The sequence below is a fragment of the Prinia subflava genome, chromosome 1 (assembly GCF_021018805.1).
Source record: "Prinia subflava isolate CZ2003 ecotype Zambia chromosome 1, Cam_Psub_1.2, whole genome shotgun sequence".
Taxonomy (NCBI): Eukaryota; Metazoa; Chordata; class Aves; order Passeriformes; family Cisticolidae; genus Prinia; species Prinia subflava.
Genome location: NC_086247.1, coordinates 100,954,595 through 100,967,948, shown reverse-complemented (window position 1 = coordinate 100,967,948; position 13,354 = coordinate 100,954,595). Strand labels below are relative to the sequence as shown.

Below are 13,354 nucleotides of genomic sequence, written 5' to 3'. Positions count from 1 at the left end.
CCTGCGGGCTTGTGTTGAGAAGCTGGAAAAAGCTTGTGTGTCTTTCTTGCCTCTTCTCAAATGTAACCTGTAGGGCTGGCAGACCCTGCCAGAGGCTGGAGAGCCTGGCCAGAAGTGTGCAGTGGAAGTGACAGGGAGGAGAGAGGCACTGACAAGTTAGCTAGTGAGTGGTAATCAGTTGTCTTAATTATCCAACTCCACAAGTCCAAAGATCCACAGCTTTTGAGAGGATTCCATCCCCTAGGTGAGGGGAGGGGAAATCATGATATGAAAAATTCGCTTTGTCCTTTCCTCCCAGGGTCTTCAATCTTCATCCCTCCTTGCCCACTCACACGTGCCCATCCTAGGACCCAGGATCCAGCTTGCTGTGGCTGCTGAGAGTATTTTTGGTGACTGGAACTATGAGAGTATGGCAGCATGCACCTCTGCCAGAGCTTGTACATCCTTTTTAGTGGAAAAAACTGAAAAGAAAATTAGCAGGGAGAAAAACCAGATTGGTCTTTGGGAAGGTCAAGATCTTCTTGAGGAGATTTTTTTCTTTTGTAAGCAGTGTCTCCAGACAGGGAAGAAAGCTCTTGACCTTTAACTTTAGAGGTAAACAGATGGTGCTAGGTTTGGGGCCTTCAGAATATATTCCTGGTGGAGAAGCAGTATTGATAAAAGGAATATTTTGCAATATCTGTGAACTAGTAGCTCTGCTGTTCTAAACTAATGCACTAATGTCCAGGAGATCATTCAAAGCATCAAGTTGCTTGGGGTGCAAGGCTTGAGAGTTTTTCTTTGTTTGAAAATGTCTTTTGCTGTAGACCTTATGACTGTCTTGCAGCATTCTTTTGAATTATTTAGATTACTGATAAGGACTGTGAAAAGTCTCATTTCTACATTCACGTATCCAGCCTGCCTGTGTGAACTCTTATTTGTAGACATCATGTATCATGCATCTGCAATTGGTTGGATTTTATGGAATGTAAGGTGGAGCTGAATTTGTGGGTGCCTGTGGCCACACTTTTGTGTGTAGAAGTACACACACATCTGCACAGAGAAAAGTATACAGCATTCAAATTCTGCCCTTAGAAAACTTGGTTGAAATCGTTGTCGGGAGATTGCAGCCACTGTAAATCAGGGCAGAATAACCCATAACGTATTTTTAAACAACTCCTATTTTTCAGAGACCAGAAGTACAGGGACATAATGGAAACAAAAGTCTTACTGCAACTGTGCAAAAGGATGCAGCAATAAGTAAATTTCGCAACTAAATAGGTGATATCTGCCATCTAAACTGAAGGATTGCCTGAGTTGTTGCAAACCACTTAGTGATTTGCTAATGATTCCATTCAGCAGTTTGAACCCACCCAAGGAGAAAGGGAAGAAATATAATTCTGTTTGTGTGCAACACTATAAATAACTGGGTTTTTTATTCTCTGGAGGCTAACGTGTCTGTGCTGTAGATGCTGCAGAAGGAGATGGTGCACCAAAGGGTTTATAACTCCTCTTTCACTCTTTTGTGGCTTTTAAGCATGGCTAATCAAATTTATATCAGGCTTCAAATGGCTTTAAGGCCTGGTCTTGCTGCTGGCTTGGTAGAAAGTGACAGCACAGAGTATATCCCCCAGTGTCTGAGTGAAATGAGGCAGTTACCCACAGATAGGCATAAACGTGCTATTAGATGGTTGAGAAATATATCCCCCCCAAAACCCTCCTGGGAATTTATTGTAGCGCCTTTGATGTAACTAATTAGCCTGCTCAAAGTAAGCAATGACTAACAGTCTAATAACTGGCTAATGGAAGGAACTTCATAATGTTTTTAAATCAGAATCCTTTTGAGAGTTTTACAATAGGCTGAGGAGCTTTTTCCTTCTGAGAAATAGTTGCCAAAGGTCAGATCCTGATGTCTGTTGCTGTCTTTTAGTTATACTTGACTCTCTTGGCTCATTGAACAGTCTACGTGTTGGAGAAGGGCTGATTCTGGAGATATTCTAAAAGTGCAAAGCTTGAGTTTTAGCCCTGATCAGCAGACCTTGAGCAAATGTTCTAGGTTGCTGAGGCTGTTGCACAATGATTAGTGGTCTTTGCAGAATTTTGAAAGGTAGAACAGTTTTTTGAAAGGAGAAATGAAAAAGTAAGTTTTTTCTTGAAAGAAATTATTTTTTCTCATTTGAGTTTCCCAGTCCTCAAGCAGCAAAATCCAAACATAAAAGGATTATGAACACTAGGGACATAAAATACTTTTGTATTCTATGTATTTTATTTATTATGTATTTTATTTATTTTGTATTTTCCCGAGAAAGGAAAATACTTTTGACTGCCTTCTAGTTCTGCAAATTTAAAAGGAGAAATGACAAGCTACATGTTAATTTTGCTAATTAATTCTACCTCCAAATGTCTTCTGCTTCTGCATTATGGCTTGCTTTTTTTTTTCCTTATCCACTGGAACTACGAAGCACTGGTACTACTAAGAGCCTCTTTCTCATCGGGCTAATGATACAGGGTTTCCATGTGCTAACCAACATCTTCACTGCATTTTCCAGACAAACTGTTTGTGCCTAGTGGTTGGAGCATTTCTGATACTGGACATGAGTCCCTCTTGCTCTACTTGCACAAGTAGTTTCACTGAATCCCCAGAATTTCAGTATGAGTAAAGCAAGCAAAATTTGGGCCTTGCAGGCCCCATTAAGATAATTTTAAATCTTGCCACCTGCTCGGTACCTAGGTGCAGGGTTTAGTGTTTCTCCTGCTGCAATGTCGTCACTAACACCTAAACCAGAGTGCTTCAGGCTGCACTGGCCAGCGGTGTTAAGTATCACCGCAATAATCCACTGTCTGCCATGGAAGAAACATGTAGCCCTGAACTTGGGAAGGGAGAAAATGGTTTTCAGCTGTTTTGATTTAAATTGTTTGTTTTTGTTATTGTAAAGCCCGTGTGGAAACAGGCTGGGAGAGGGCTTGTTTAGAAGAGAGGCTCCCACTTCTTTGGAGGCTGACCTTGCAAGTTGCTAAGATTTAGTCTCTCCATTAGCTTCCCAGAGACTCTCAGTCCTGCAGGTTGGGGCTGTGGCTGGGCATCGCACGGGTTCAAGCTCCATGGCTTGGCTTGGTGGTTCAGCTGGGCACCTTGAGACAAACTTGGCCAACAGGATACTGCAGGAATCTGGTTCACAGCAAGCTGCTTCGGCAGCTTGTTCTGAAGTCATTGAAGAGGGGGGTGGCTCAAGTGTCAGGTCAGTAACTTCAGACATATGTCCAAATGTTACTCTTTTTCTTTTTTTTTTTTTTTTTTTCCACATGTCCTGCATGATCAACGAGATGCAGGGTCATGTGTAAGGCAGCCCAGCCCTGCCTCCTCCGCTCTTTGTCCACCATCTAAGGCTGAGTCCCGGGACTGACAAGGAAGTTTCCACTGCACCCTGCCTTTGTGTGTAGGTAGCTGTGTCTGCAGCTACCTCTTATGTTTCCTAAGTAGGGTTTTTTCAGCTTATATAAGATTTTAAACATTCTGCTTTAGATCTGATGCAGGGATTTGTAGCTACAGACTCTCAGTTATATACAGTAGGTGTTTGCTTGTATGAAATTTTAAAAGTGGTTTTACTTTACATAATTTCCTGTATGTCTGTTTAGCTACAGCCAGTTGGTTTTAGTTGGGATTGGTTGGGGAGGTAACAAGCACTGTAAAGTCATCTGGATTTGAGATAAATTGAGATAAAGACGTTGCTACTAACAAGACTCTATCTGATTTAGGGGTCTGAAAAAGTTTACCTGAGTAAACACATTTGGAAAATGCTGTGAGCGATGTTCTGCTGATAACAATGGGTTGCTGGTTTAGTGTTGGAGCACTGTGAACTCTTTACAGGCCCCGTTTTGTCTTGTCCAGGTCAGTAGGAACTCTGCCACTGACCCAGAGGAGTGCATGATCAGGCTCTGTTTCCAAAGTCATAAGCACTGTGTCAGTGCACTGAGTTCTGCCTGCCTCTGTACTGTCAAAAAGGGAACTGAAGAAATATGTGCAGTAGATGCAGCAAAAATGAATGTATGTGTCATTTGAGGAAAATAAGGAAGAGTGCATGGCGTATTAGGTAGGTATTGTAGGGATTGGGTCTTCTCTCTTATTCATTGAAAAATCCTTTTTTTTTCCAGTGAAAGTGAACTTGACAACAAAAGAATACAACATGATTTTCAAAACAAACAAACAAAACCACAAAAGGGCTGTGTATTCATATTCCAAAGAACACAAATCAGTTTTTGGAAAATACTATATGTAGGATAAAGAAAAAATAACTAAGCTAAAAATCCATTGCAAGTGGGGATAGAAAACTATACGTTTTCAGTGGTAAGCTCAGATAATGTATGCTATTTATAAGCACAAAAGTCTTGTATAAGGTATGCTTAAGCATTGCAAATAAAGTGAGTACAGTATTATTATCTGGCACATCTTGTAGCCTCTTGTGTGATTGGAGTCTATTTTTAAAACCAATTACGAGCATTGTCCTTCATATCTGTGTTAGTGTTTCCAGGGTGCTTCTTGTGCAGTTGCTCCAAGTGCAGGAAAATAACAAACTTGGGCCCAAGGGTGTCCAATTTAAACTACTGTACTCACCCCAAACAAATTCCGCTTACAACATACTCTGTTTTTAAAGGCAGGCACAATCCTACAGATCTGTTTCCTCCGACGTTGCTCTTAAGGTGGTCAGAGAAGAGTGAAAAGTGTGTATGCAAGAAGGTGCAGGTACAGGTGTCCTAATGAGCCTGGCAATTGCTCTGTTGCATCACTTCAAGGAAGAAAACATCAGGTGTCAAAAACTTAGAATGTCATAAATGGGAAGGAAATTGCTTTCTTACTTAGGTATGTCTTCTGTTAAGAATCTAAGTAGTCAATCTTACATTCCACTTTGCCCCTTCCTTCTGGCTCACAGCATCTAAAATGCTACTTTTCTGGGAAAGACTGATATTCTGACTTCAGTTTTGTAATTTAATGATGGAGAGTTTCCTTAGTAAACCAAATTTAGAGTACCAGAATGCTTATCTTATATCCAGACCTTGAACATAAAAGGCATTTTATGCCAGCAATTGTTCATTTAATGAGCAATTGCAGAGTGCAGGACGGTTAAGGGATTGAGCTATATGCACCATTATTGCAAGAAGTATTCTGAAATACCAGAAATAGGACGTAAGCTCTGATCAGGGGGACTGTGAGCACAATTACCTTCTTTTCAAATCCTTCTGTGACACTGCGGGAGGAAAAAGGACTTTGAAACTTGAAAGGAAAGAGCTTGCTTTCAACCTCAAAAGCTAGGAGGAAAGGGCTCTGAAATTTGCTCAGTATTCCCAATTCACCATTAGCCTGTTTCTTCCTTTAGCCTCAAGGCATTCTCCGCTTTTTGAAAAGATGTTAAGAAATTCAGTCACAATAGAGAGCCTAGTTTTGAACATGTTTCACTCGGTCCATTGAGGTCTGGTCTTCAGCCTTTGTGTGGGGTGAATTGAGCTGAGCAGCAATCTGGTTGGGGAGAGGTGAATGAGCAGTCTCTGTGCAGTCACAAATTCTGGCAAAGAAAAGATTACCCTTTCCTTTATTTTACAATATGCATTCCTGTACAATCCTGCTAGTGGCAATATGCAGAGCCGAGCTTGTGCTTAGGTCAATATGGAGCACTTGGTTTATAGCAACTCTTGTTAAGTTTGTCTTGTAATTGAAGCTGCTGTTGACCTTGCTTGGAGACCATTTGTAAAACCGTTTATTTAGCATAAACTGAAATAATAAACCCTCCTTCTCTTAGGCTGATTGTGATAGGGTGACATTAGTTTGATTTAATGATTAGCTGCCTGACCCCTCAGCTAGAGAGAGCCGCTTGAATAGGGAGAGTTCACTAGGAAGCACACAGGAAGAATACTAATGAGCTTGTTAAATTTAGCATGGCACCAACCACTTTTAATTCCTCTAATGGGAGAAGCACTGCCTCTGAGAGAAAGGGAGGGAGATGGGGGCGGTTGGGGGGGTGGGGAAGAAAGGAGAGAGAGGAAAAGAGGGAGGAATGCCCATGTCCTGGTAGCCAGAGAATTTTGGTCAAGAGAAGAGCCTAGAGGGAACATCAGCCAGGGTCTCTTGGACTGAGTTGTAAGTATGTTGTTTTTTCACTTACTCAGCTGAAGCGCTGTCAGATCTCTCATGAGATAGTAATGCTCTCTGGAAGTTGCAGGCAGAAATATGGTGATAAACTTAATATATAAAGAGATTTAATTACACTGGTGTTGTTTTGTTTAAGCTGGGGTGTCTCTAAAGTGTGTTGGGATTGACTTTTAGTGTGCTCTATCAATAGATTTCAACTTTTTTTTCAGTTGCTGACTTAAGGTGTTTTAAAGTAAAATAGCTTCGGCTTTGTCTCGGTCTATGGTAAAAAAAAAAAAAGGCAAAAAAGTTCAACAGGTAAAGAATGTTTAAAGGATTTTGGCTTGTGCTGATTTTTGAAAAACTTTCTGAGTAAATTAGCTGTGCAATTAAAAGTGTGTTTATTCAGGCATGCTGTCCAGTGTGAGTTTTTCGAGAAAGCTTTTTGATTGAGTGAGAGGTGCTCCATTAAGAGAGGTGCTCAGCACTTCTAATAAAATTGGCTCCTGATCAAAATAGCAGGACTAAATCAGGTGTTTCTCAGTGGATGTGAGAATCCTGGATTAATGCGATCATTCAAGACTGGTCACTTCTAACATGTGTCTCTGGCTATTGGCTTGTTAAGTCAGAGAAAGGGTGTATGTGAAGAAAGAGAAGCTTATGCAGATTGTTCTTGGGCACGATGGCTTTTTTCTTTTCTTATTTAACCCTTCACTCTTACACTGGCAGAGGGTGGGAGGAATTATACTGGAGTTGAGGGGTTGCCACTAACTTCATCTTTCACTTTGGCATTTGTCTCTCTGCAACATTTTAATAAATCAGATGTTTCATTTGACTCTAAAGCTGGCCACTTCTAAAACGTGAGCAGAGCCGTAACAGAACAGTTCTTGCTTATTTGGCTGTAAAACCCTTTGGCAGATGCTGCTGGAGAAGTGGGCTGTTTGCTTACGTTTTTGCTTTAGAATCCCACTTGTTGCCATGGTGGACAGCGTGTTTCTGTCAATAATTTGGCCTGGCACGCCTTGCCTGCACTTACTCTTGAAACTTTATTGAACGCTTCAGTTGAACCAGAACAAGATTAGACAGCTTTCCCCATTTGGCACACTGGAGCGGCTCGCCTGCCGTGAGAGTCGGCAGTGTTTCTGCAAGAGGAGTTTCCCGCTCGGCGCCAGGGGAGCTCCTGCAAGCTGCTTGGCTCTTAGTGTCCTGGAGCGTGGGTGCTGTCAAATTTCTCATCTGTGCCCTCTCACAAGCAACACAGTGGTGTGAAGTTAGTGCTTAGCGAGCTGTTTGGCCAATTAATAAGCCTTATTATTATTGCAGAAATGCTTCTGGGGCAATTTTTGTGTGGCAGAAAACATACAGACACTTTTGACTTGTAACAGCACATGGCAGTAACTTCATAATGAGGAGAGAGATTGTTGATGCAGAAGGAAAAACAGTTTTGTTTTCTTTTTGTTTTCTCAAGTAGCTAAAAAAGGGAAAAGCTTATTAAAACAAACCATATTTTTCCTTCAGTTTCTAAGTTACTAAAAGTAGGTTTTGAATTTCATTCAGCAATTTGAAAAATCAGCCTTTTCCATAACAGTCACTAGTACCTTGATTCATGACACGTGCATGTTTTGAGAAGAAAAGTATGAAAGCAGAGCCCGCAGTCAGATGTCAGCTTCTTGTTGTATCCCAGGATGGCAATTTTAACAAATATTATCTTTATATGGAAGAGTAAAAGAACTGAAATCCTATCTGATCATCTGAGTGATTATGCAGCCCCACAAATCACTCTGGCTTTCTTCTTTCCGAACTGTTGTGGCACTGGTTAGCCTGCTCTACTTAAGAGTCTGTCAGAATTTCGAATGGAGTGTAATACCCTATTTTTATAGGAGTTTTCGTCTCATCAGTGAAAGTTCACTCTAGGTTGAAATTTAACATGAAAGACTCTGGGTAAAGAGAAACCTGATGGAAAATATATCTTTGGAGTGATTTATATTTTTTTAAAGTTATACAAGCGGGTTTCTAAAAACCTCATATAAGTTTTAAAGTTTTAGTTCCCGATTTGCAGTTCTCTAACTAAAACCAGCTCCAGTGTAAAAAAGTTGAAACCTTAAACCTGTAATGTTGTTGTCTATTTCTATTAACTCTTTCTCCTCAGACCCAACCATGGAAAAGCTCTATATGTAGAATTACTGGCTGTAAAAAAGAATTCCATCCCTGGAAGATGCTGATAAGTCAGCAAACCCTGGTTGCTGCAATACTTTGAAATAGAAAAATAATTAGATGCTCAATAGGGTATGCTGCTGAGTTTTTGTGTTGTTGCTACTTGGGGGAAGAGGGGGCAGGGAAAAAGCTGGTTAGCATTTCATTCAGAGCAATGGTGTAGCTAGTTTACACATACAATGGCCAGGTATCTGTACCTACAGAGCCTGTTTCTAATCTAATTAATATAAAGGCATATAGGTTGAATTACACTGGTGTCAGGCTTGCTGAAAGTATCATCTGGTGAACTGCTGGCTGCTGCTTTTGCTGTGTGAACAAGTACACCAGGGAAAGGTACAAGTGAAAACTTAGCTGTGACCTCAAACGTCTGACAACTGAAGTGCAGTCTTGGCACTGGTGTCAATCATTCTTCCTTGCATGTGGGTTGTAGAGTAAGAGCATTTTAGTTTTATTTCCTAAGGGTGTTTTAATTTCCTTTTCTAGTTACTGTTTTTGTGCCCAGCATTTAATAATTTGAGATTCCTTGTGTGGTTCTAGAAATGCAGAGCAAGTTTGAAATTAAGAGTCTTTATCAGTACTCCTTCAAGATGTGTTGGTGTGCACTTACATGTGCAGCACAATTGATGGAATGAGGTTGTACCTGGAACATTGGTTTTGGCCAAGGATTACAGCCAGTAAGCAATCGTGCTTGTGTAGAGAAACATCTCTATTTTAAACCAATAATGCAACATAAGGACAGTGTTTACATTAGAGACTTATGTTCCTAGCAGAGCCCCTCTGCCACATGGCATGTGTGAAATGTACTTAGGAACACAGATCTTGATTCTGAGGAACAGAACCTCAGAACCAGAAAATTTTGTCTGGTTTTTGAAAGGTGTGTATAGTCCCTAGGGGTTAAAATTCATGTGGAAGCAGCATGTTGTTTTAGCACCTAATCCTGGAGCTGTCTGCAAGGAAGGCTGGTAGAGCCATGGTCAGGAGGCTCTTTGCTCTTTTCCCCTTACAAGTGGTACCACAGGCCTAGAGGCTTACTCCAAATCAGTGCTTGGGTTTGACTCAGTTATTTTTTCCTCCTGCTTTTTCTTCCGCCTTGTTCATTAAGAGTTTGTGGCTTTGTTTGTGTGGATATGGGAAAAAGAGGTAGGGGGAGTGTACTCAACCATCCTGCACAGGCACCAGCGTGGTGACACTGTCAGAGCAGGTGGCCTTGTTTGTGCTTGCCTGATCCTGCTGGTCCCGTATCTTGAGCCGTTGCACCCATTTTGTTGTTGCCCACCTTGGTTCTGATCACTGCCGACCTCCCTTCAAGGATTTTGCCTCACACAGGCAAACCCCAGGGACCTGGAGCTGGGCTGCAGAGCTGTAGTGGGTGGCTGGGCGTGATTTAGGCCCAGCCGGTGGGGTTCATCATCTCCTCTGTGTGACAAATCATTTCTTAACTCCCCATCAGGGAGCTCCCAGCCTCCCTGTCCCAGAGGCAGGGAAACAGCAAGCCTCTGTCTGTTTGTGCACAATTGATAGCCCTGCTGGTAGGAGCATCAGTGCATGGGTGACGGTGATCTACTGCTCTGCTGCTGCCGGCTCCGAACGGGCAAGCGTCCCCCTGCCATCCCTCACAGCCACACAGGCACCTCCTGCCACAAACTTACAGGAGGAGGAGGAGGGCAGTGGGGGGAGAACTTTTCTTTATTGTATTTGCTATAAATGGGCTAAAAGTGTGTGTCTCTCTTTTTTCTTCCATTCTCTCTTTCTTCTCCCTCATTTTTTTGCAGAGGATGAAAGTCCTGGGCAGACCTATCACAGAGAGAGAAGGAACGCGATCACAATGCAGCCGCAGGGTGGGCAAGGCCTTGGCAAGATCAGTGAAGAGCCTTCCACATCGAGTGAGGAAAGGGCCTCATTAATCAAGAAGGAGATCCATGGATCTATATCGCACCTTCCCGAACCTTCCGTACCTTACCGCGGGACGCTCTTTACCATGGACCCCCGAAACGGTTACATGGACCCTCATTACCGTGAGTATAGATTGCTGGCTTATTCGGGGATGCAAAGTTGGAAGGCTGTCAAATGTAATGTCATTTTGTCACTTTGCATCATCCCCAGGGAGAGCTGCCTAACCTGGAGGGAGTGGTGTTTGTGGCATATGCAATCTCTTTTTTTCCTGAAATTAAAAACCAGGGTGCAGTTGCACTGCAGCTAGAAATTATCGCAGGCCTCTGCAAAGCGACTTCCACGGGACATCTCATCTGTTGCTAATCCTCCTCAGCCCTCCAGGGTTGTGTTTTGCTCCACCTCCTAAATACATGAAGAAAAACGGGCCTCATTATAGAAGGCAGACAAGGAAAATGAAACAGGCCTTAAAAATCCCTCTTTTAAAACAGTGTTAAAGTATGTTATTGAGAGGAAGAAGGACTGTGCCCTGTACACTGAGAATTTGGGGAATTGGAAGGCTTATTTTTGTGCTTCGGGACTTCTTGTTTTGCAGAGTTTTTTTAGACATTCATAGGCGTGTTTGAGAATGCAGGCTTGATGGAGTGGTTTTGCAATTTTCTTTCCCAGCTATAGTTTCCTGAAGTTGAAAGGGGGAGGAAAAAAGGTAAATGGTTTCAACTTCTGAATTCATGCTCAGGCATTAATAAAAAAGTAAGAAATTAACTGACACTTGAACACAGATGTGGAGTGGATTTCTCCACAGGCAAAGTACGAAGGAGTTAAGCAATTTTTTTTCATCTGTTTCTAGTTTACAAAAAAAGAGAAAAAAGATCATTTAGTTGTGTAGTAATGAAGTACATCTTGAGGTGTCAAGGCTTGTGCCTTTTGATTATAGATTTATCACCCAGTCAGGATACAGATTTGCCATTTAACCTTTCAGTCTCCAATTCCAGATGATAGGCTTAATACCCACAAAGAGAGAGCAGTCTGCATTGGTTTTCTTTTTTTTTTAACATCATTCAGAAATTTTAGTGTTTTAAGGCAAAAGGTCATTAGCCAGACGACTGATTAGTGAAGACAGCTGATTAATGCATGTTTTTTTGCTGAAGAAAGTGCCAGGGATAAAAGCTAATTTTATCCCTTCATTAGTTGGGCTAGCAGCAAAGGGGAATGTTCACTCATCAGGGTGCAGATCAAAGTATGTCTTGCACAACCTTAAGTCTCACCAACCTCTTTAAAAAAAAAAAAAAAAGAAAATGAGCCTGATTGTTAATACGGAGTATTATGAGAAAATGAACACTTGTTGTCCATATAGTTTAGATTGATATTTAAGGAAAAAGTTTGCAGTTAAGCTTTTGAGCTGTTTTTCAGTGTAGTCAGTTGGTTTTTGTACACCCTTCTGTCCTGCTCTCGTACAGACCTGCACAAACCCTTTGGGGGAGTTACTCATCTCTCTGTTGAGGAGCATGTGCTGCAGCACACTAGCGGCAGACTCCTTTCAGAGAGGCATGAATGTGCAGTGCAAACAGCCACTCGTGAGCAGCAGTGCATACAAGTATTACCTTGGGGGCTGCAGGCACTATTACTAGCTTCTGGTGCTAGGAATTTGTTTTAAAACAAATGCCCAAATCTACCTTAAAAGAAACCCAACCGAACAAATGAATATTATTGGGGAAGCAAAATAGCTTCTCTGTTTGTAGGCAGTACAGATGGGGAGAAATGAAATGTGTGACAGAAACAACCTCAAACAGCAAACCTTGTTTTGAATTTAGTGGGGAAGATTGCTCACTGGCTGCCAGCTCACCCCTTAAATGTTGTTCAAAGTGTTACTGAAATTACTGAAGGTTCAGACAGAAGAAAAAGATGCGGCCAGTCAGGATGTGTCTGAGTGATTTGCAATGTTTATTTTGCCTTATTTTCTCAAATTCACCTTTTGACAAGAATTGTCAAGATTTTATGAAGCTACCATGTCTGTATTGTGACCATTAATGCTAGCTAGTTAGGCTGTGTGGACTGCTAGAAAAACATTGATGTCAGAAGTTGAGAGAACACCAGAAGTTATCCACCATACGACAGCAGAGAAACAGGAGATGAGTTAATTTTAAATGAGCAACAAGATCTTAAAGCAGAAATCTAAGTCAGAAAGCATCAGATGGGCAGACTTGCTTCCCTCTCCTGTAATGAGTAGTACATTTGTATTCACTGATTTATAAAGTCCCTCCAGCTATTAATGTCATAAAAAGAGCCATCATGCTTTTATTTACCTTTAATAACTGTGATGCAGAGAGACAACTAGAAAGACAAATGTCTAGTTAGATTTATAGGACAGCAGACAGTCTTACTGAAATTTTCATAGTAGTTGTATCATTTATATATGTGAGAAATGCTTTCTCAGAGTGGTGACTGTATTCAGACTGACACTTTTAGTGGTCCATATGAAGAAGGCTGAATAATGTAAACTGTAGCAACAGGTAAAGAACCAGAGAGGCTATTGTTTTCCTTTCTTAATTTCTTGCCAATTTTGGTGGGCATATGAATAGAAAATGTTTTAATTCAACATAATCAGATGTGTAAACACTCACAGTAATTTCTTAGTTTCCCTGTGGTTGGAAAATAGAGACTTTTCAAGATGCCTAATTTGTGCTTCTGTTTATACCCACTTTATATTTAAAAGTGTGGGCAGGCTTCATGTAACACAGGGAAAGGGAAAATAATTTTTTTGAAGAAAGACATCTGTATATTTTTATGACAAAAGAGAAAAAAGAGTGTTTAAGTCAGTTGTGTGTGGAACGTATGTCCCTTCCATGAGTTGCAGTTATTAGAAACAACTTGAGTGCTTTGCATTTTTGCATGTAAATATGTATGTGTCTGTTTGTGCATTGCAGGGTTTTTTTTTGTTTTAATTTTTTTTCTAATTAAAATGACTGATGTAAATGTTGGTAATAACAGTTACCATAAATGTGGAATAAATCTCTCATTGAGGGGGAGTTTGCTCTCCTGCAGAGTATGGGTGGGGATAATGGTTGTGTTTCAAGTGAACCAGCTTTTCAAACAGCTGGGATGAAACATGCTATGAAGCTGGCGGCCCTTCTGCACCACCAGAGAGCC

General features: G+C 41.2%; 1 protein-coding gene across 3 annotated transcripts in view; it reads left to right on the top strand.

The window, feature by feature from the left end:
* The window catches only part of GLI3 (GLI family zinc finger 3), a 210,656-nt gene that overhangs the window by 58,213 nt on the left and 139,089 nt on the right, over positions 1-13,354 (top strand). For all 3 annotated transcript variants that reach the window (XM_063405347.1, XM_063405357.1, XM_063405337.1), the window contains exon 3: positions 10,087-10,329. In XM_063405347.1, coding sequence (XP_063261417.1) covers positions 10,087-10,329 — 243 coding nt within the window. The remainder of the gene's footprint in view (positions 1-10,086; positions 10,330-13,354) is intronic.